Here is a 24544-nt window from a genome sequence, read left to right as displayed (position 1 = left end):
AACTCGTTGAGCATGCATATGTACGTCGCGTTCTGTCTCATGTATGTCGGTGCAATATCTCGCGCTAAGCGGATTTCGAAAGGTATTAGACAGGAGTCACATAACGATCGAAGGAATAGTCCTAACATAAAGCACATGGTATTCTTTTAAATTTGTTCCTTTATAAATTATATTTTCACATAGCAATTATTTGATATAACATTTTTTTATTTAACAATATAATATAATTGAACTTTAAATTTATCGGCTTCAATTGGATTTCTTTTGTTATAATACAACAAATCATATTAACAGGATTGCAAGAATTCCTTTAAGTTTCATAACTCTCTTGATGTATATTTCCTCATGTAATTCTTTTTTATTATACACCAGGCGCATAAGAATATATCTTTCCATTTTTCATAAGATACGTTAGAAATATACAATACAGAATGTGTGTTGGACGCGCCATATATTTCGGGGTCAGTTTTATGCGAAAGGTATTTGCAAACGGTTCCTGATTTAAGCGATCACCGTACCGATTTTATGAGACAGAACATCCCGCATACATGTATCGCAGGAACACAGTAGGGAGCAAAAGGACCGGGGAAAGAGGATCGTAGGGTCGCGTTCTCCTCGACTCTACACCGACACACACATTTCTACACGGTCACGCACACGCGGACACACGTCTACACACGTACACGAACACGAATCTATCTACTTGTCAATTTATTAAAGAACCTATTTTCCTCTAAAGACTTTTTTCACCTATTGTGTACATCGCCGTGGAAATAAGAGGATATGCGCGTTGGCATAGTCGCCAAGCCAAATAACAATACTGTAATTATCGTAGTACGTATATTAAACAGAACTTTAGAGTACAGTCAATGTTACATAAGCGAACAAACAAATACGAGAGAAGTGAAAGAAACGGAGAGGAAGAGGAGAAGAAGGAAAAAGCCCGTGCTTCTTCGGGAGCCCTTAAAAGGCTGCATTGCGATGCGCATAATGCCATCGTTGTGCAAATTGAGTTCACCCAGACGCTCTAGTCGATTACGTCCCCTTCAAATTGATCTTTTTACTACGAACATTAAGAGTGTCATTGTTATATAACTCTACGTTTCCATTCAAGCTATCGCTACTCGCCGTACAAATATTTAGCTGAGAGATTGAATCGGAATATCTATTAATTCTAAAATGACTATCTGAGACGTATGTGGATTAATAGAAATTAAGAAAAATATATACTTCGCAAATTTGCATTTATTTGATATTTTCGTAATCTGATATAAGCTTTGATATATTTTTCACTCCTATTCGTAAAAACTGAAATAACATAAAGTTAAAAAAAAAACTCAATCTTTTAGATCAAGATAAATTCTCATCTATTTCATATGAAAAATTTGAAATACCGTGTTGATAAATTAGCGATACAGGAATATAAACTAGACTTCCCAAATTCTCGTAAGTCGAACTTCCTGACTTCAAAGATTATGAGTTCGGATTTACAAAATAAACTTTTACAACTCGCCTATCTTTCGAGCGTCCTAAAGGAACCAATCAAGCGTCACACAACAGAGTATCACACGATAATTAAAGGCATTTAAGCTGAAAACGTCATACGCAGCCTTTAAAACACAGACTGCACTCGCCTTTCGTGGAAGGCTAAACGATCAGGGTAAAAATAAAAGAAAAGAAATCAAACTATCATTCTTTCATTGTTACATATTCATAAGTTTGACGTCACAGTCGCCCGATGAATTTTCTAATGCTCGTAATGTTTTCATTTACGTTGTTGCATATGCAAAAAAGCCTCGATGAAATTGCATCGTTTTCATGTCGCTTATTGGTTGTAATTTCGTATTTATTGCATACCGGTCAAATATATTAGAATCAATATCTGCAGACGTTTCGATCTCGCAATCTGATCGTACAACCGACGCCGATATAACTTCTTTCTGATTTACGACAGCGTCATATCTCACGAAAATCTGACTGAAATAAAATTTATTAAGCGAGGAGAATAAAGTAAGATTGAAAATTTCGGCGATATTTTTTTTCCGTATTTACGTACGCGATCATTCTAAACTGTCTCAACATGCTCTTATAAAGAATTTACAAAAGACGGCAATTTTGTCACTTGATATATCTGCAGCTGCTGCAAGCTGCAAGTGTGCTGCATCACGTGTGCAGCATACATACCACTGAAATTTTATAAATATACATTCAATCGCGCACTGCTCAGATCTTTCATTTAGACGTAATTCTCTTGGATGAGGTAACGCTGAAGAAGTTATACTTCTTGCATCCGCAAACGTTTCTCGAACAAAATTTTGTTCGCTGTAATTACAAAATTTCGGTCTTTCTCTTAACGGCATTCTCATCTTACTTTACTCCCCGCCGTCAGAACGGTGCAATAATTTCCGTCTCGTCTCACCGCGACGGTATTTTCTCGTATGTGCGAGAGCTCTGTACTTTACCGAAATACATAGCTATGCGAAACATGTACCATTCTCGCAGATATATATGTATATATCTGCGCGACACCGGCAGGTAACATTTGATCGATACAGTATCACCGGTCCGTACATTGGATGTTCCCCGTGAACACGCGTACGTACACACTTATACGTACTAGCCGAAACTGGTCCTACGTCATGATGTGTGTACGTGTGTGTATATGTACCTGGGTTTTCAGGTGATACGTCGCTCACAGAAACTCGTCTCTCCCATACAGCATCTATAGTGAATGTCAATCTATCAAGAGGAGAATTTGTAACACCGGGACCGTCAGCGACACATTTTCGTGTCATTTCTAAAATCAAAGTTGCATAAAAAACCACATTCTCAATATAAATCGTTATTTTTGCTCGACCTGAAAAAATTTCCTGACCAAGTTGCCAAATTTTTAATTAAAAAAAAAAACAGTTTTTTAATGAAGGATTAATCCCAAAAATGTAATATTATATATAATAGTTTAATTAATTTCAAATTATAAGAAACTTATTAAGTGACATGAAACGTTTCTAAATTAGATTTTAGCGTTGGAAGAAGTTTCGCTCTCTCTCATTATTAATCAATACTACTTAATCATTTATTTCACATATCAATTTGCGTGTTATTAATTAATCTTCACACGCAACACAAGAATGATACAAAAAATTATTGGCTATATTTTATACATCACATATCTTGATTAATCCTAATATCGATAACGGCCATCTGAAAAGATTGTACAATTAAAAGTGCGAAGATCTCTGATCAGGAATGTTACGACGACAATGCAAACAATGTAGGGGAAATGTAACAAAGTGTCAAAATTGCGAAAAGACCAGACTCGCAATAGTAGCTTTTAATAATATCGCCCATATCGCGCACAATCCGTGTACTAGTACTGCAGTCAATTTCATCGAGATTATATCGGTCTTGCTCGCGTCTCCCAGCGAGAAGATTCCCTCAGCATCCTACGGCCGGAATAAACGTCCGACCGCGGGAGAAAGCGCTCCCTCCCGCTCGAAACTTTCCACACGAACTCACGTTCGTGGCAGACGTATATATAGCCGCAGCAGCTCTGACAATCGCACCTAATCTCATCTCACCACGATGAGAATCGAATGTTTGTCCGCCGACGTGATCCCTGGCGTTTCCGCTCTGACCTACGTTTGAAGGGATCCTGACAGCATGTCTCGAGTCGTAGAAAGAGATCGAATTAACATCGATCACGTTAAATTTCAATTTCTAGAAAAACATACCGAAATAATACTGTAATTTAAAACAATTTTAAATCTGTGACAGATAATCCAAAAAATTTTTTATTTAATTTTTTATTAAAATTTTTTGTATAGCGAGAGGATTCGCGTTACGTAGAAGCTCCAAGCTCCAATATAGGAATTTTTGGGCATTTATTCGTACATCAAAAGTTTTTACGTTCTTCAACTTCAACACTGCTAAGTAACAGTAAGTTTGTCGATAATTCCCGTGAGGTACTTGAGAAGTTGAGTCAAGCACGGACGGAGATTCGTAGCAAAGTAGACGATCGCGAACGATACTTGATGCTCGGTATACATTTACTGCGCACAGATACACGGTTGCGAACTTGTTAATGTTAAATTCCTCGTGCGAGCCGGCACGGTTCGACGACTCAGTCGATTAATTTCATTCTCGCGAGAATGGTGCGCTGACGCAGAACAAGTAAGAAACACGAGAAGCTCGCAATAAAAATGTTCAAGATTTAAATTTAGAGAAATAAAATTAGAACTGATGAAATAATTATGTTTTTTAATCGGGGACATCTTCAAAAGTTTGTTTTGTTATTTCTGATTAATTCAATAAGAAATATCTATTTTTCTGCAGCATTCAAAATGTATACAGCTGTCGGATCCGACTTAAATAAAATTTAAATATTTAAGCCTAATTCTCGTTTCTAATTGGTCGCGATCGATTAATCCGTTCCTAATTGATTCGAAAATTAAAAGCAAGCGCAAGCGAGACGCGTCAGCGGACAAATTTATTTGCGCAGAAAATAATAAGAATGCTCTAGTGATAGCGACACGCGCAATCGCGCTTATTAGTTTGTACGTGCGGCAGATCGTTCGATCCCGCAAATCAATCACGAGTTCTTTCTCGCGTGCGTTTTATTCTACCTTCATTCACGCTCGGACATTTACTTGCGGACACCGTATTCGTTCGACAGAACACACACATACACATACACACATGTTATACCTATATGTGTATATACGATTTTTCGATGTGTACATCGTCGCTTCCCGCGCCATTGTGTCGCAGCCGATCCAGCAATTATATCGTGACTCCGCGATTCGCGATTATGCGCATCTCTGTAAGGTCGATCGACGCGATCGCGACACTTTTCCATGTTATAATCGACAGCCGTCGTCCTTCACGACGGGATTTCATACTTGCAAAATAGTAATCGCTTCGAAGTATCCTTAGAGGGATCGCCACGATCGACCGTACTCGAGTTTTAATCCGACGGATCCGAAGAACAATCAACGGCAAATCGGTTAATCAAGGTCAAGGCAAACGTGCACCGCCACGAGATTGCGAATAGAATATGGTTAAACGAGCCATGTATATATATATATATATATATATATATATATGCATATATGCATATACAACATATATATGATATATACGAGACACGTACGTAACAATACATTTGTATACTACATGTACATACATTTGATATCGAGCTCACTGTGTACAGAGTGTCACAAAATTCGCGCGCATAGAATCCACACGGTGCGATTTTCCGTACCAGAGGAAATAACTTTTTCCTTTGACAAAAGTTACGTCCGAGCAATTGTTTTTAAATGAGAATAGTTTGAAGCTAACGAATGATGAGTGGCGCGTGATGAATCTATTAAACTATTTCTCTAAAGATTTTATAATGACTGTGCACGATATATAAATAAATGTCGCTATTTGTATACTTGTAGCTTACTCTTAATAACAAAAAATTATCGAATTGATATATCTGAAGTAATAGCTAGATTAAATATGAATAGCAATCCAACTTGCACAAGAAAATCTTATTCGCAGGATAAATATGTATATACAGGTGGAAGACCTTTAAAAACATTCAATCAGTTCTTTTTAAATCCATAAATATTTTTAAAGTCTTTAGATCTAATCTACTTATTTAATCGACTTATTTTACTTTTTTAGCTACTGCTTCAAAGATATCGGTTAAAAAACTTTCTAATTAATATATTTAAAGTAACGTACTCACAAATCGTTATAAGATTTTTGGAAAAATAGTAAAGCAGCATATACGTCCAGCACGCACCGCTCTTGACGCATGCAATAACTTATAAAGTTTCCATTTGGACGCAAAGAATCGTGTACTCCGCGTACGCGAATTTTGGGACACCTTATACATTATCTAATTATTCTAATTAAAGGAGGAAACACTAACGAAAAACAAATAAATCAACGCGATTTTTCTTTTCCCGCGATAAGAGTTTCTCCTTATTGTTTATGCATATTTATTATCTACAGATAAAAAAATATATCTATATATAGGCGACGATACTATGGCGCAACATGAAGAAGCTTATGTCAAGTATAGTTCGGCGTTTCCTTTTTCCGCCATCTGTCATCCGAACGGGGACTCCTTTAAATTAATGTTACATATCCGTACACGACTTTCGAGCACCCTGCAACAGCACGTTTTCTGCGACCTTTTTTCATCCATGTGATTCTACTAAAAATGATTAAAACAATATATATATATATATATATATATATATATAAGAAAAAGAAAAAAACAAAAATGCGAACGCAAAACACACTCTCAAACGCAAAAACTCTCAAGAGTTTTGAGACAAATACTAATGTACTTAAACCATCTGTGAGTCTGCCTCGTCTTTTATAAAGTTCTTGCTATATTCAATCTGTCGTGCATTCAATTCGTATACATCCTTATCGTCCTATCGTCCAAGCGATCCTCTCTATTGATAATCAATCAATCCCGACGGATCGTGGTCCATTTGTCAGTAGAAGAGTAAGTATAACTCTTTCATGCGACGATATATGGAATATCATTGGTCGATATTAATCGATAGCATTGAAATTCTATAACGTTTTCTATAATATAAAAATGAAAAGTTAAGCTACACTGCAATGTTCGCGGAAAATTTAATGTAGATGCAAAAATGTAAAAGAATTCTATTCTGTTCCATTTTTAAAAAGTTTTTCTTTTCGTTCTTTTTTTTCGAACAATCTTTTAAAGTCAGTTTGGTGACTATATTTGTTTCAGATTAGATAACTCGCTAGACAGTACATTTCCTGTAAAAACAAAAAGCCACAGGCCGTCCATCATACCGGGTGACCTGACTCAACAGGTGCTTTTGGTGGGGATAGTTCCCTCCAGTTCTCTAGACTCGTTACTCGCGACCGGTCGTTCGAGATTGCTCGATATTTTACGATTTGTATCATTTAAGCGGACACGTGCGCTAATCGCGCGAAATATTCGCGAACGAATATTTATCGCGTGAAATTCTCACGACCGACAAGTGCCGTTAGTGCACAAAAATTAACAGGCGCAAAGCGTTAACGTTTATCGAGACACCCGTGCGATATATCGATTTGCCAGTGAACCACGTGCATTATATAACCCTACGGCCTACTCCGGATTTTCGGAGCACTCGCCTGCCAACCGAGAGTAGTTGCGTGTCGGTCGCACGCTTGTGATTATTCAGTCGGGGTCGACGTGCAGGAAACGTTTTCCTCGCTCTTACGAATTTGGAATTCCGTATAAAAAACGAGCGGAATATCTTTAAAAAATTGGCAAAGAACCAAATTGTTATTATAAAATAATAGCAAATAATAGCAAAGTCGAGACCTCTCCAGCAAATTTTGAAGAATTAATAAATAATTGATAACATAATAAGTGAAAGAGAACCGTGTTAACAATATAAAAGTAAAATTAATAAATAATTGATGCAAGAAATTTCTTGCCCCGATCGAGCAGTTGCAAGAAAGCCTTCATCTTATCCAACATCTGGTACGTAGATATACTTTACAGTAAGTTGCGCATGCATATAATAATATATATATTTCGTACATAAATTATAGCAGTAACGCGTCGATTTTCAAAATGCAATAGAATGACATTTCAATTATTTATTAGTAATCGCACTTCATTTTTATCTTCAGTTATCTTTATCCTGGTAGATTTTTGCTGCACTCTCGTTATCAAAATAATGCGATAAATAATTATCAGTTCAATATTATTGCACCCTTTGCAAAACGGGGTGAATATCGCAGCGAGCCAGCGAGAGACTAACGAGCGATCGACGACCAGAAGCGGTCGTCGCGCGTGTGGGAAATAATTTGAAAGTACAAACACATTCTGAGGCAAATGAGCAAAATGTTGAGTCAGCGCTTGAGCAACCGGAGATTGCTTGTCGATCTTCTCGCTTTGATGTTCGGTCTGGGTGCTTGGATCGGGGTAAACGGCATTTACGTACAATTGCCTCTCATAGTGCATATAGCCCCGGAAGGATGGACCCTGCCCGCGCACATGGTGATGCTGGTGCAATTTGCCAATTTAGGTCCTATACTGTACACCCTGTACATAAAGTAGGTCTATGTTTCATAACATGTCTTTTAGGACGATTGCGTAACAAGTCTAACGAGTGTTTTCTATTTCAGGTACACCGTTTGGGCATATGACAAGTACATCATTTATTCCTTGCTGGCCGCGGGAGCGTTCGCCTGTGTCGCACTGAGTTTTCTGTACAGTCATACTTCGGTCGTGTTTGGCAAGGAGCACTCGACCGCTCTCCTGTCGCTGATGTTTGTGACCGCCCTCGTTGGATGCACAAGTTCCGTCCTCTTCATGCCGTACATGAGGAACTATCGTGAGATTTATCTAGTGTCGTATCTCGTGGGAGAGGGACTGAGCGGATTCGTACCGAGCGCGGTTGCGCTGATCCAAGGCGTTGGTAATAATCCGGGATGCGTCAACGTTACCAAGCCAGGATCGAGCCATCTGGAATTTGTGCCTGCAGAATCAGATCCAAGATTCTCCTCCCAAATATTTTTTATCTTCATCGGAACTCTATTGTGCCTGAGTTTTCTCTCGTTCTTAGGCTTAAACGCGTTGCCTATAGCACTCGGGGAGAGAGTCAAGCTTCCGAGCAGCATGGAAATGTTGCCGACCGACACAACAGCACCGCCGAGCTACAAAACTAATTCCGGCTGGAAAATGCCAAAACATACGTACTATTATTTATTAGTCATGATGGCTGTAGTCTGTTTCCTCGGTAACGGTACTCTACCGAGCATTCAATCGTACTCCTGTCTACCATATGGCAATGTAGCTTATCACTTGACAGTCACGCTAGCTTCCATAGCTGGTCCATTGGCCATGTCTTTAGGTTTCTTCGTAAATACACCAGAGGTGAAACTCCTGAACATTCTCACAGCAGCTATTTTAGCACTTTCCGGCTTTGTTTTATATCTGGCCGCGAAATCGCCTCATCCTCCCTTGCAACATTCATGGGTGGGTGAACTGATTGTAGTTGTTGCATGGATAACGCTATGCGGTTTAATTGGATTCGTAAAAATGGGCATTACGACGTTGTATCGACCCGATCCTGGACGGGGTCTTTACTACACTGGCGTCGCGACGCAAATCGGATCGTTAATAGGCGCAATTACCACGTTCAGTTTGGTCAATTATGCGAAAGTGTTTGAGTCTTATTCTCCGTGCGAGTATCTTAGAGAAAATTAACCTAGCCCGTACTTAGTCTTATCAATTATTTGCGTTGATAATATTAAAAAAAATTATTTCTTTATTAGGAAAGGTATTAGCAACTTTATATAGTACTCAACTATTATAGTTATCAAATTTTTTGCAATTATTGGAAGATAAAATGTATAACTATGATTCCTTTTTTTAATGCTATTAATGATTTAACGATAGTTTTTTGCAATTATTGGAAGATAAAGATATATAAATTATGATTTATATTTTTAACGATATATAAAGACACTTAGCGATTGCTAGTTTAGTATTTGAGACCAATACTTGTCTGAGATATGGATGTACGTATGAAACGATGACGTTTTTTCCTCTTATCTTTACATTTCAAACAATTTATTCATAATAGGTTCCTCATTTGTTACCTAGACTAGGCATTAGTAAAACTTTTAATATCAATAGAGAAATTAATACTCGCTACTAGCTAAGCTACGTAAAGAGATCAACGACCAAAATACGAGCAAAATAAAGATATTGGTTTAAAATAAAATCTAGTTTATTTACGTTTTGAACTGTATTTAGTTTTCTTCAGCAACAATAATTTATTGTAATATAAAAAAAATAAGAAAATCAAGAATTAATTGCTTAATTGTTTTTAATATATTATTTTAAATAAACTAGACTTTATTTTAAACCAATAATCTTATCTTGCTCGTATTTTGGCCGTTGACCTCCTTATATTAAACAGGGAACTGATTTCACACATTGATGCGTTATCAAAATGCGACGTGCACTTTTTCTCTCACAAACTAATATAATATTTATAATTATCTGTGTTAGGTACTTAATATTTTACAGCTCAATTTTCATTACTCGATCTGCGACAGATTGTATATCAGATAGTGCTTGAGTCAATCTTGCGCGTGTCTTCTCTTGCGATTGTTAAATGCTCTATCTGATAAATTTTATTGAGCAGATTAAGAATCAGCGCTGAAAAGGGGGGCAGTTCTTTTGCTTTCTAACTTTAATTGTATCTCCATGACTCTTTTGATAAGCTTGTGCAACACAGAGTTCCGTACTTATTTTCAATTATCATTCAGTTTGAAGAATATTGCATGTGTATATCTGTGATATTTTAAGTATACTTAAACTGTCAGATATCAGTATTCGTGTGAGTGATCGATCGATTCAGAGTGTCGATAGCAATTATCTGTTAATTATCGAGCGAAGCCCGATGAAATCAAACGTCAATTGTTTACACAGGGATATAGATAAAGGAACCGACGATACAATGAGAGACGATTGGCAAATTAACTGTTATTTTGGACATGTTAAATGTGACCGCGTGATCGTTCATCTTCTCGTGGTCTTGTTCGGCGTGTCCACCTGGATCGGCGTCAATGGAATATTTATCGAGCTGCCGCTGCTCGTCGGCGTTGCTCCGGAAGGCTGGAACTTGCCCGCGTACATAGTAATAGTGGCCCAATCCGCGAACGTTGGCCCCGCGATATACGCCCTCCTACACAAGAGCAAATGCCAGCCGAACGAGTCGTCGTGCATACTGTGCTTACTATGCTCGCAGGTTCTCGCCATGGGGCTGCTGATATTCTTTTACGACAGAACGATCGCCATCGGTGGCGAGAGACACAGCCTGATCCTGCTGGTCTCGGTGTTCTTCAACGCGCTGGTCGGTTGCTTCAGCTCGGTACTGTTCATGCCTTACCTTCGCGACTTCGATGACATTTATATCGTTTCGTATTTCGTCGGGGAAGGCTTGAGTGGCGTACTGCCGAGCGTAGTAGCGCTGATACAAGGCGTCAGTGAACGCGCAATGTGCAATATCCCTCTTACAAATACAACGAAAACGATTTCCCTTAATGCGCCTGACTTGAAGTTCCCCGGGCAATATTATTTTTCGTTTCTGACTCTCGTGCTCGTATTATCGCTCGTTGCATTTATCGTTCTACGATATTCCCCGTTCGTAAAGATCAACAAAAGTTTGCGCGATCCTAATTTTCTCACGCAAACTAAAGTAGACTGTAAGCGACGCGATGATTCTGACTTTACCGTCAACGTTTATCGCATTGATAACGTTGACAGCACGTCAGCGAAGAATGAAAACGAGATGGCAAACAGTTCCCCGTTTGTCAAGGTGAACAGTTTGTCCTTATCCAGGAAAATTTATTTATATATTCTAATTGGAGTCTGTTGCTTTTTCAGCAATGGATTTCTGCCAAGCATCCAATCGTATTCGTGTCTACCGTATGGGCATCTCGCCTATCAGTTGTCCATTGTTTGCGCCCAATTCGTGAACCCGCTAGCATGCTTCTTGACAGTTTGGGTCATGGTGTCGGACGTAAAGATTATTAATTGTCTGTCTCTGGTATGCTTAATTGCCGGATGCTACGTTACTTGCGTGGCCCTATCGTCTCCTACTCCGCCGTTGCAAAAATCAACGGTCGGGGTAGGATTGATCGTTCTATCCTGGATCGTTCTGATGGGTGTCATATCGTATCTGAAACTCGTGATAGTGTCTCTCCTGAAGCACATATCGTCCTCGAAGGCGCTGTTCAACGTGGGTGTAGTTATGCAAACGGGCTCAGCGATGGGTGCGATTATTTCATTCGTTTTAATTAACTTCACCGATTGTTTCAAGGCGTACAACTCCTGTTCCGTCTGAGGACAATTACTAAAACTCGGGCCTTTGTATAATAATAATAGCGCGAGCTATTTCGATATACGAATTAAATAAGGGCAATAATAAAAATAAGCGGACAATAAGGAGCATATAAATGTCCTTATAAAAATAGAGATAAATAATTAAGAACGTGTGTCTTAATTACATTATTAATTTCAGCAGACTAAAAATGTATTGTTCCGGCAGTCTGGGGCAAAAATATAACTTATCCAAGTAGCCCGAGTATATAGTGTGCTTCCTATGTTAATTTCAATAAAGTATTCTAGAAATTGTATTAAATCTAGAGAAGTTGAAATGCTATATATACATATAAAAAATTTGTGCAATGCATTTACAATTTCTAAAAATGTGTGTATATGTATTTAATATATATTTAGCAAAATATAATATATTTTAATGATGAGAATACATTCACAATTTTTATATTACAAATTCATGTAACAACGCTACTTAAATAATTGTACATAAATAACACAAACACAGTTTATTTTAACATAATTGTAGTAAGACAATGTATCGTTGCGAAAATTTATTTAAATTGTTTATTATCTATATATAATAAATTTTAAATTTCTAAAGTCTTGGCGAATTTATCATCCTATATAAACGTAATTTTGAATTCTCTCGACATAAGAAAGTCGAATGCAGATCTCGATCGAGATACGTACACTTCTTTCGCGACACTCTGTATAGGTGGCGTCGCTTATGTGGCTTATGTGCGATGTACAGTGATATATGGTGATATATTAGCTGTATAAGAGGCTCGACGTGATATATATCGCCGTTTGATAACACGACAGATCAGGCATTGATAAACATTCGCGTTTACACCACCCTCGCCTTTGTTAAACTTCCACGTCAGTTTCGAGCAGATCGAATGAAAATACTCAGATTCGCACGGCGCGAGAAAAAATGGATGACGAGAATGCAAGCTGCGCCCACGACGGCGAGGAAGACGCACAACTGTCACTGTTGCATCTCCCGGTGGAGGTTTGTACAGGAAAAAAAAGGAACATCGTTCTCTCGTATTTCACGTAAACGCGCGCAAAATTTATTTTTTTTAAATTGCTGCCATTTTATCCGTCAGTAGTCGCTTGTCGATCAAGTACAGTGTGTTGGATCTGCGACGGTCAACTCTTTCTTTCGTTCTGTCTCTATCTCTTTCAGAGCGTTTGTTTGGTTGTGCGTTTAATTTTTTTTTATTCTGCTGCATTTCAGATATTCCTGCATATATGCTCCTTCCTAGAGGCATCGACGCTAGTACACGGTTTGAGCCTAGTGTGCAAACAGTTCTACCTGATTTTAAAGGATGACTCACTGTGGAAAGCGCGAATTAACCATATATGGCCGGATGCTAGCTACCCGCTTTTGCGTCCCGGTTAGCTCAAATTGATTGAAAGCACCATATACGCCTTGCACGACCACTCATTTTTGTAAATAAGTAAATCACTGTCTGTCATATTCTACGCCAGCGCTGTTCGAACTTGCGCATGCACATGCAGGTTGTACATCAATTGCTTACATCGTGTTAGATATTATTTCGTAGTATCTCATTTCTGTTTGTCTTGAAAAGATAAGTGCGTGTTCTAAATAAAATATTATATATTTCTTATTTACAAAAAGTCGTGCATCTAGTAAGCTTGAGCAGCTCCGTTTATTGCAATAACCTGATATGCATAAAGTAAAAACTCGAACAGATCTTTCGATTGAGAATGCTTGCAGTTTATTTATACTTAATTCAAGTTGTACGTATATGCATTTTTTAATACTCAAATATTACATAGTACGAATAAGCTTTCATGATATTTATCTGATGTAAGAACGTGTTATTACAGCGAGGATCGACAAACTGTTTTGGAAGTTATCATGCGTTGCGATCGAGAAACAAACAGCGCTGTGGAAACAGCAGGATTCTATGGAGAAATTGATAATCGCGAACGCACAGTACACCACGATAGATGCTCTGTTACTGATGCACGTAGGTAGTATATTATGCAAGTCTCTTTGACATCTTTCCTTGCGGGAAAGGGATAATTGATGATAATGATTCTCGTTTTCAGGATGGAACCACCTGCATAGCTGGTGCGAGAGATCGCACCCTGGTTTATTGGAAACTTCCCTCTCGCGAGAAGCTACCCTCTCACGAAATCGGGAACTCTGTCTGCATCGATTCCGCGCATAACGGATGGATCTGGGATCTGACGGCGATAGACAACACGATCTACAGCTGCAGCTGGGATCAGAGCGTCAAGTCGTGGATGCTCATCAACACCGGTCTCGTCCAGCAGAGAACTTATGAGATGTATGCAATAGCAAAACTGTTGCTTCGCGATAAGAAGACCGAGCGAGGAAGATAATTCCTGTTTGCGGGAGAAATAATTATTTCTCTCCAAATTGTATTGAATGCAGATACCGCGTTCCGTGTCGCGCTTGTCGAGACAGATGATTCGAAAACGCGATTCTAAAATTCGCTCGTTAAACCGTATTTACCGCATATAACCATTTCGCGCGTATCATTTTCCATCAACGTCAAATATTCCAGGAGCGTGCCGGGTGCGCTGCTGTGCGTGTCGTCGTGTCCAGAGCGGGCCCTCTTTGCGACCGGCTCGTACAGCAGGACCATATTCGTGTTCGATTCGAGATCGGGACATAAGCCGATCAGGCAGTACCGGCCGCACACCGGAGCCGTTATTAAGCTGGCCATGAATGCAGAATACATCTTGTCCGCCAGCGAGGACAAGACGGTGTCCGTTTGGGATCAGAGAGCCGGACGGACCATGAAATCCATCACAGTAATTGTCTTTTCGTATTTTTTACAACGAGAAAAGGGACGCGATTATGACATTTCTCTTACCAAGTTTCTCTTAGGTTTCAGGCGAAGCGTTTCCCATGTGCATGAGTATGCAACAAGATTGGGTTTGCGTCGGGGACAGCAACGCAAAGTTGCACGTGTTAAATCCAAAAAACGATTTCGAGCTCGTGAAATCTTATTCTACCGAGCATACGAAAGGGATAACGGGGGTGCATCTGACGCACGGATGCCTAATAACAAGTTCCACGGACGGCACTGTTAGAATTTCGAGCCCTACGGATCCGCCAAAGCCCATCGCTACTTTACTTTCAGGGTTCGGAGAGATCGCCAGTGTGAGTATCACACACATAAGATTTGCTGAAAATATTGTACATTAATTTTGAAGAAAAATTTTGTTTAACGTTTGCTTGTAAAACTTGAAATATAATTTGAAAACTAAATTTTTACCGAACATAAATCGAGGGAAGGTGCCATAGTTAAGAAACATTATAAAAATATGAACAAAGCAATAATCACAACCGCTTCGGGATTCTTGCAAGATAATACTTAAGATTTCGCATAACAGTCCCAAAAATAGTCATCCTAAAAGTTAAAATGTTCTGATTTGATCTTATTCTTATTTTGTTTTAATCCATATTTTTATTTCTTTAAAACTAGCAACTTACCTTTATATCTGGATAATATGCTAGGGTGGACGAAGTTGCAGGTATTGTGAGAAACATGCAGCACTCATGCACAATAAATAAAGAGTAATAGTCATCATTTGGTTATTTGAACAGGTCTTGCCAGATTCCTCGGAATTAACACGATAAAAATAGAAAAGCTTGCATGTGCTACTCGTTGTATGAACAATCTCACGTTAAAAAGAGAACTAGAAAACATTACCATCTATCGAATAATGAACGAAATATTAACATGGCATCTTCGACCTACTGGCACCTTTCCCCGACTTATCTTATACTTAAATTTTGAAATCCAGTTTTATCTTTGTTGTCCGAATGTTAATGATATCCTTGTCAAAACTGACGACATTTTTACAAGTCTTATTTTGCAGTATCGTGAACTTTGTTAGATATTATATGTAATTGTTTGTATCTTTTATGCGCAGATGGACTACCTGAATGGCATCCTCGCGATATCCGGTATCGATATCGCGGTATGGCGCCCGAAATCGACGTGTTCAACGAAACATCAATAAACGGAGAATTTCTGTATGTGTTCTATAGCTATTCTACAGCTAAATTGCTTTGATATGTAATATATGTTCTTAGTTTTTACTAAGATACTGTTCTAACGCGTCTCTCTAATATACAATATAATATATACTCTTCCGCGAAATTAGAAGTACGTATCGTTTTATATTGAAATTTTGTTTTAAATAGTAAAAACTTTACTAACGTTACTTACAATTATAAGCTAAGCGATAATGATAACTATACAATTATAAGCCGAGCTTATAATTATAACGTATGTTTATGATAGGATCTTATGTTTTGTTGAGAAGAGAACCAGAGAAAGACATATATATATATATATATATATATATATATTTTTATATTACAGTTAAGTTCTATAAGCATTTAAATATATTTTAAATATTACATCATCATATATATCGTATATCGTATTATTATTTATTGTTTTGCAAATTTTTTTGACAAGAAGTTATATATTAATATAATTTATTTCATACGCATGAAACTGTGCGCGTGGAAACGCGAGAAGCGGCGAGACGTTTAAAGACTCTTCGAATACCAAACGTTTGTTTATAACATTTATAAACGAAATACAAGTCGTTTATTCGATTAACAGACAACTTTTCTTATCTCTTCCGTTCGCCGAGATTCACACCTCTCCCGAATCATCGCAGATCCCGTGGACGCGGGATAGAATTCGAATTCGAACTCTCCAGAACGTCGCATGACGTATAGCATTGCGTTCTTATTGTCGGAATCCTTTATTGTCGCAGCTTAATGGACTTCGTTAATTAATATTATTAAATAAACAAGCAAATTTAATCATTTTTCTCTACATGAAAGAGTCAAATGCAGCTCGATCGCGACATATCTTTCGCGACACCTGTATAGGTGGCGGGTCATGTCGGGCACGTGGGTACAATATATGCTGGTACACGTATTTTACCGCTTCAGTCGCCTTTGCTGAACCATCGTGTCATTTTCGAACAGTCAAGTGAAAATACTGAAATTCGCACGTCACGAGAAAAAATGGATAATGAGAATGCAAGACGCGCCCACATCGGCAAGAAGAAAACCCAACTATCACTGTGCGAACTTCCGGAGGAGGTTTGTATGAGAAAAAATGAAAAACGTTGACACACGTATTTAACATACACGTGCACGAAATTCTTTTATGTCATACGTGCGTGGATAGTGGCCCATTCCGCGCGCGACGCGCGCGTGATGGACCACTTTCCACGCACTTGTAATATAAAATAGGGTGTGTAACACGTGCGTGAAGCGTGAATTTCCGTCTTCCCGCACTTGTTACACAAATAACTATTTTTAAATCGTCGCTATCATTTCGTCCGTTAGGGCACACATTATTGAATTTTTAAGAATAGATTCCGATCAGAATTATTCCGTGTTTTACGTATGTCGATGTCGATCATGGATGATAGTGATGGAGAGGAGTGTATGGTTAGATGTAACGAATGGTATGTTGAGGATGCGTCCCCAAAAATACCATGCGACTCTCTGCGAGACGCGATGGTGCCACTCCACTATATGCCCGCCTAACTCTTGTCGTCCGATGAGATCGTCGGTGAGAGTGTTGATCGGAGCGATGAATATTGTTACCGAATTTGTTTATATATTTAAGAGGGAATATACACCTAGAAACGAAAAAAAAGGTAATTTTCGAGAATGTTTTTCAGGGGAACTATTGGAATTATCGAGTCGAGGTTTTTTGTAGTTAAAAATATACATTTTCAAGAAAGTTTAAAATTTTTTTATTAAAAAATGTTGCAAATTCACGACTACTGGAGTCGTCTACGGAATGCCGTAAAAAAAAAAAACGATACTCAGCGGCGCTTCGTCAAAAATCATCTAAAACAAAAAAATCAAACAGGAAATGAAAATAGATACTATATTATCTTTGGTGTATCGTAGCCAATTTTAAAAATACCGATTTTTTACAAAATGGCGAGCGCTTGAATTCGACGTAGCGATCTTGAAAATCTATTTTCATTTCCTGTTTGATTTTTTTGTTTTATTTTTGACGAAGCGCCGCTGGGTACCATTTTTTACGGCACTCCGTAGACGACTCCAGTACTCCGTGAATTTGCAACATTTTTTAATAAAAAAAATTTAAAACATTCTTGTGAAAGTGTATATTTTTAACTACAAAAAACCCCGACCCGATAATTCCAATAGTTCCTCTGAAAAAAATTCCCGAAAATTATCTTTCCGTTTCTAGGTGTATATTCCCTCTTAAGTCGGCGCGGTCGAGCGTTCGCGAGAAAACGTGGCCAAATGTGTTGCTATCTTGGTAGGAACGCGCGCAGCCACCACACGTTTTTGTTTTTAGAAAATATAATGAAAATCTAGAAAATAACTATACAATTCTGATCGAAATCCATTCCGAAAAGTTCTGCAGTAAGTGTGCAGTAGTCGCTTGTCGATGAAGTAAAGTGTATAGAACTAGCGACGGTCGACTCTCTCTTTCGTTCTGTCTCCATTCTCTTCCGGAGCGTTTGTTTGGTTGTGCGTTTAATTTTTTTTTATTCTGCTGCATTTCAGATATTCCTTCATATTTGTTCCTTTCTAGATGGGGCGACGCTAGTACACGGTTTGAGCCTAGTGTGCCAGAAGTTCTACCGGATTTTAAAAGATGCAAACTCACTGTGGAAAGCGCGAATTAACCACAAATGGGCGGACGCTGTCCACTCGCTCTTGAGTCCTGGTTAGCTTAAATTCATAACACCCCCTTACACCACGACTAATCCTTGTCGTGGTCCTAATTTGTTATTATTAACAAATGTTTATACGAAACGTTCTCTATTACATTTTACGCCAGCGATGTTCGAACTCGCGCATGCAGGTTGTACATTAGCTGCTTACCACGTGATTTTATTTCGTAGTATTTCATTTCTGTTTGTCTTAAAAAAAATAAGCGTGTTTTGCAAAATATTATATATTTGTTATTTACAAAAAGTCGCATAAAACAAGCCTGAGCAGCTCCATTTGTTGCAATAACCTGATATATATAAAGTAAGAACTTGAATAGATCTTTCGATCGACAATGTGCTTGTAGTTTGTTTGTACTTAATTCGAGTTGTACACATAAATGAATTTTTTCTACTCAACATTATAGTACAAATAAGCTTTCGTCGTATTTCTTTAATATAAAAAGTTAGTCGTTACAGCGAAGAGCGTCAAACCGTTTTGGAAGTTGTCATACATTGCGATCGAGAAACAAACAGCACTGTGGGAACAGCAGAATTCTATGGAAAAATTGGAATTCGGCACTACGATCTTGATAGATGTTATATTACTGAGGAACGTAGTAAGTAGCATATTACGTTAAGTAGGCATTTCTCCTTGCCGATTCGACGGACATTTCTCCTTGTGTAAAATGATAATGATGATGATTCTTGTTTTTAGAATAAAATTACTTATATAGTCGGTGCAAGTGATGACCAGTTAGTTTATCGTAAACTTCTTTCTCACGAGCAAGTACCCTCTTGCGCAGACAAGAAGTCTAGCAGTCAATCAATATCCGCGCACAACAGTGCGATTCGCGATCTGACGGCGATAAAGAACACGATCTACAGTTGCAGTTTTGATGAGACCGTCAAGTCGTGGGAGCTCTCGAACACCGGTCTTCGCTGGCAGCGTACTTACAAGTTGTACGTAATAGTAGAACTGTTTCCTTTCGGCCGTTTCGCGATAAGAAGATTGAGCGAGGAAGATGTTTCCTGTTTGTGGGAGAAATATTCTTTTCCCACCAAATTATTCGAATGCAAATAATGCGTTCCATGGTCTCGCTTGTCGAAACAGATAATTCGAGAACGCGATTCCAAAGTTTATTCGTCAAACTGACTTCATTGCATATTTTATTATTTTACTTATACTATTTTTAAATATTCCAGGAGCGTGTGACCTCTATGAAGAGAGCGGCGCACTAGTCGAATTTTGAGTTCTTTTTGACTGTGTAAATTGGACTGCAATTGTGCTAATTTGTTCCACAGTTGGACAATATTTTAAACCATATTTAACCCTTTGTAACTCATGTTATAAAAAATTAATCCAAAAATTAATCCAAAAATCTAAAAAAACCAAAACAAATTCATGATTTAAGAGTTTGATGGACACTTTGTCGGTTTGTAACAGTTACGTTACATGGAGTTACAAAGGGTTAAGGAAATTAAAAAAGCAAAACTTTATTCACACCACGTTATTTACCGAATGCGTATATATGAGGCTTTCGCCACAAAATGACATAAATTTAGAACAACATGTAGCACAATAAATGAAAATATAAAATTCAAAAAGTGCAAGATTAATTTCACAGACAGAGCCCGGAAAGATTAGATTCGTCGTTATGGTGTATGTCATCGTGCCCGGAGAGGAATCTCTTTGCGACCGGCTCATTCTGCGGCACTATATCCGTGTTCGATTCAAGATCGGGAGATCGAGCGATCGCGACGTATCGGCCACACTCCGTAATCGTGACTAAGCTGGCCATGAACACGGAACACATCTTGTCCGTCGGCAAGGACAACACGATGTCCGTTTGGGATCAGAGAGCCGGACGGACCATGAAGTCTATCACGGTAAATGTCATCCCGTATTTTGAACATCGAGAAACGAAACGCGATTACGATGTCGAAAAGGTCTACCTTTTATAGTTCCCAGGTGAAGGGGTCCCCATGTCCGTGAGTATGCGACGAGATTGGGTTTTCATCGGCGACAGCAGGGCGAAGTTACACTTGGTAAATCCAAACGATTTCGAGATAGTAAAATCTTATTCCACCGAGCATACGGAAGATATAACGGGGGTACAACTGACGCACGGATGCCTGATAACGAGTTCCATGGACCGTACCGTCAGAATTTGGAGCCCTACGGATCCGCCAAAGCCCATCGCTACTTTACGTACCGAGTTCGGGATCTTCAGCGTGAGTATCATACGCGTAAGATTTGCCGAAATTATCGTATCATAGACTTTGAAGAAAAAATTCGTGTTAAGTGTCTAAGTGTAAAACGAGAAATATAGTTCAAAAATTAAATATCTATTTACATGTACAATTTGAAATCAAGTTTTATCTTTGTCTCCCGAATGTTGGTGAAGTCTTTAATTCTAACAAGTCTTATTTTACAATATCTGGCACTATGTTAAATATTATATGTAATTGTTCGTGTGCTTTATGTTTCAGATGGACTACCTGAATGACACTCTCGCGGTATCCGGCTGTAATAAAATCGTGGTTTGGCGTCCGAAATCGACTAGCGTCGACGGGTCTCTCTAATATGCAGTGTAATAAACGCTGTTTTGCGAAATTGGAAGTACATGTTGTTTTAACAATTAAAGTAATTTAAATCGACCTGACTGGCAATATACATATATAACATCTTTCCGATATGAACATTAAAAAACTGTGAGCCAACTTGGTTTGTCGGATTCACACAGCACTTTTTTCAGATCGATATCGAGACATTATTAATTTTGACCATGGTTTTGGTCAGTTGATGTAATTTCTAAATTAAATAGTTTTTAATTTTATTGCGAAAAATATTACCCCAGCCAGGGTTTGAACCTGGAACCTCCCGTATACCGTGCGGGTGTCGTGCCAATTCGACCACTGGGGCTGTGGTAATATTTATCGCAATAACAACTGTAAGATGGAGCACCGATTCCTAGGTCGACGGTGTATAATAAACAAAATAATAAATTTCTTTCGCCAGTATATAGAATAACAATTAAAGTAATTTAAATCGACCTGACTGGCAATATATATAACATCTTTCCGATATGAACATTAATGAACCAAGTTGGCTCACAGTTTTTTAATGTTCATATCGGAAAGATGTTATATATATTGCCAGTCAGGTCGATTTAAATTACTTTAATTGTTATTCTATATACTGGCGAAAGAAATTTATTATTCTGTTTACATGTTGTTTTGTTGAAAGTTCATTTTAGTAGCAGCTTTATTAACTTTATTAACAGTGCTTTTAATAGTGCTTTTAAGTGATTAATTACTAGCCAAAAAATCACTTACAGTATTAAATTTCTATAAGGGTAGCTTACAATTATAAGCTGAGCGATAATATGATAACTATAAATATAAGCTAATTACAATATGTCCATGATGGAATTTTTTATGTTATTGAGAAGAACAAGAGAGAAATATATTTTTATAGTAGGTATGGTTAAAAAAGTTCCATGAGAGAATTTAAATATATTTTATACATTGCATTATTTTACGGTGTATTATTTATTTCATCCGTATGAAACTGCGTTTGCAGTCTCAAAAAGCGACGATGTTTACAGATTTTTCCTGTATAAAGGTCGTCAATCTAGACAAACTTGCATAGCGCATAAACATAAGCATTGATTGATTGGTCCATATGCATGTGCATAAGGAAATAGACCAATCTGTTTCTTTATGCATATGGTTATGCACCTATGCAAGTTTGTCTGGATAGACTTTTAAACTCCTGTTTATAACATTTGTTAACAAAACACAAGTCGTTTATTTGCATAATAGATAACTTTCCTTATTTCTTTTTCGTCTGCGGAGAATCATCACTGATTCTGTGAACGCGGGATACAATTCTAACTCTTTATTAGGATTTCACGTGACAGACCGCATTACGTTCCCAGCATTGTCGAGAACACAATTTTTTACGTCGCAACTTAACAGACACCGTTAATTAAGTTTATTAAATAAACGTACAAATTTATTTATTTTTTTCAACATGAAAAAGTCGAATACAGATCGATCGAGACACGTACATTTTTTTTCGCGACACTCTGTATAGGCGTCGCTCATGTGCTGCGATGCACGTGGGTGCATATAATATACACCGGATGCACGGCGGTTCTTCCGTGTTTATACCTTCAGATGCTTTGAATCATCGGATCAGTCTCGAGCAGATCGAATGAAAATATTCAGATTCCGAGATTCGCACAGTGCGAGAAAGAATGGCTGACGAGAATGCAAAGTGCGCATACGATGGCGAGAAAAATGCACAACTATTATATCACTGCTGAATCTCCCGATGGAGGTTTGTATAAGAATAAAATCAAACACGTTGACACCCGTGTTTAACGTAGGTACACGTGCAAGAAATTCTTTTTTTTAATCGTCGCTATCCGTTAGGGCATGCGTTATAGAACTCTTCAGAATGGATCCCAATCAGAATTATTCCATTTTCTTTAATAAACACAATAGAAATCTAGAAAAAACTAAACAATTTCGATCAGAATTTATTCCGAAATAGTTATGCAATATGGACTAGTCTAATCGTAAGACATCGAACCTGAAAATTAGTCTTCCCAAGTTACAACCACACGAATCGCTTTGATTTGAGGTGTTATAAGTGGGATTTATTTTGCTTTGCAAAATTAATGGGGACTAAAGAGTTACTAACAATTAATGTTATAAACAAAAAAACGTGACTTTTTTTGTTTTTTCTCAAATATCTCGAAAACTAAGCAAGAAAGGGTAACAAACTATACGTACCTTTTTTGTAGAGCGTAAAATTATCTACCAATTAATAATCTGAACAACATTTATTGTCAAGTCAGTCGTTTAGCTTGCACGCGCCATCAAACTCTAAAACTAGATCCCGAAAATCCTCGATTTTGTCGTTTTTTATTTGCTTCCTCATAGAGGAAGCCTTGTTTACGTAAAAAAAATTTTTTTTGTTTTTCTGATTGTGTTTAGAATGTTCTAAAACGTCAAAAAATTGCAGTTTTAAAAAATGTCTGTATGTATGTATGTGTGTGTGTGTGTGTATGTATGTATGTATGTATGTATGTATGTATGTATGTGCCAAATTTACCGAAATTTCTATAACTCCAGAACTAATCAACCAAATCTTAACGAATTGTATATGAAATAGAGGTAGAAAAAACTGAAGAATATAATAGAATTAATAAAAATTGCTAATAATCAAGGGGTTCTTTTTTAATAAAATTTTGAATTTGCAGAAATGTTTGTTTATGTTAATTTCAGCAAATTTGGAGATATTGATCTATTTCTAATTTTATTATATTTTTCAGTCTTTTTTTTCTACCTCTATATTTCATATATAATTCGTTAAGATTTGGTTGATTAGTTCTGGAGTTATAGAAATTTTGGTAAATTTGCTCTAACTTCCGTAAATATTGAGAAATTGCACATTGCTTCTTTATAGTTTTTAAGTGTGCAAGTAGAACCCTTTGCTCACAAAGCTTCCTCTATGAGAAAGCCAAAAAAATAAATACTAATAATTATACATTAAATAAAATAAAAGCTTCCTCAAGAAGCTTTATAAGCGAAATAAAATAGGAGCAATGGTAGCGAGCTGTAATAATGAGGAAGCAATGTGCAAGTTTGTAATTTGCACCCTTGTTTTATGTTACGCAGGAAATTTTTTCCCATTATATAAAAATTCAAAAAAATCACACATTATCTGAGAATTATAAAGAATATACTTTTCATGATGCAACCGATTTTTTAGACCCGTTTTGCTTATTTTGTAGCTAAGCAAAAATTTAGTAAAGTGTCCTGAACTAGTGACGGTTAACTCTTTCTTTCGTTCTGTCTCCATCTCTTCAGAACATTTGTTTGGTTGTTTGTTTAATT

The 24544-nt window shown here is 37.6% G+C and overlaps 4 protein-coding genes across 7 annotated transcripts; all 4 read left to right on the top strand.

Annotated features, from left to right (window-relative positions):
- Positions 1–6963: 6963 nt before the first annotated feature.
- LOC143905275 (solute carrier family 52, riboflavin transporter, member 3-A) lies at positions 6964–9247 on the top strand. Of its 3 annotated transcripts, none has more exons than XM_077420591.1 (3): positions 6964–7513; positions 7684–8091; positions 8164–9247. In XM_077420591.1, the coding sequence occupies exons 2-3, from the start codon at positions 7871–7873 to the stop codon at positions 9245–9247; spliced, it is 1305 nt and encodes a 434-aa protein (XP_077276717.1). In that variant the 5' UTR covers positions 6964–7513; positions 7684–7870. The 3 variants fall into 3 exon arrangements, with proteins under 3 accessions (XP_077276717.1, XP_077276714.1, XP_077276718.1); XM_077420588.1 differs by having other exon boundaries at positions 7666–8091; XM_077420592.1 differs by having other exon boundaries at positions 6964–7533.
- A 1198-nt stretch (positions 9248–10445) lies between these two features.
- On the top strand, positions 10446–12315 carry LOC143905272 (solute carrier family 52, riboflavin transporter, member 3-A). The gene has a single exon (XM_077420583.1). It carries the CDS (start codon positions 10452–10454, stop codon positions 11895–11897), a length of 1446 nt encoding a protein of 481 aa, XP_077276709.1. The 5' UTR covers positions 10446–10451; the 3' UTR covers positions 11898–12315.
- Positions 12316–12540: 225 nt separating this feature from the next.
- On the top strand, positions 12541–19251 carry LOC143905277 (F-box/WD repeat-containing protein 9-like). 2 transcript variants are annotated; one of them, XM_077420594.1, is made up of 8 exons: positions 12541–12905; positions 13134–13293; positions 13751–13893; positions 13976–14217; positions 14458–14707; positions 14784–15059; positions 15836–17030; positions 18514–19251. In XM_077420594.1, the coding sequence occupies exons 1-7, from the start codon at positions 12828–12830 to the stop codon at positions 15923–15925; spliced, it is 1239 nt and encodes a 412-aa protein (XP_077276720.1). In that variant the 5' UTR covers positions 12541–12827; the 3' UTR covers positions 15926–17030; positions 18514–19251. The 2 variants fall into 2 exon arrangements, with proteins under 2 accessions (XP_077276720.1, XP_077276721.1); XM_077420595.1 differs by lacking the exons at positions 12541–12905; positions 13134–13293 and adding an exon at positions 13370–13660.
- Positions 18377–22170, top strand: LOC143905288 (F-box/WD repeat-containing protein 9-like). Its single transcript, XM_077420616.1, has 6 exons — positions 18377–18648; positions 19103–19251; positions 19350–19594; positions 20260–20521; positions 20597–20866; positions 21125–22170. Exons 2-6 carry the CDS (start codon positions 19192–19194, stop codon positions 21215–21217), a joined length of 930 nt encoding a protein of 309 aa, XP_077276742.1. The 5' UTR covers positions 18377–18648; positions 19103–19191; the 3' UTR covers positions 21218–22170.
- Positions 22171–24544: the final 2374 nt, after the last annotated feature.

The sequence above is a fragment of the Temnothorax americanus genome, unplaced genomic scaffold (assembly GCF_048541705.1).
Source record: "Temnothorax americanus isolate GAGA-0224 unplaced genomic scaffold, ASM4854170v1 Scaffold6, whole genome shotgun sequence".
NCBI classification, from domain to species: Eukaryota; Metazoa; Arthropoda; class Insecta; order Hymenoptera; family Formicidae; genus Temnothorax; species Temnothorax americanus.
The sequence above is the reverse complement of the archived record's forward strand: the minus strand, read 5'-3'. Positions and strand labels throughout refer to the sequence as shown.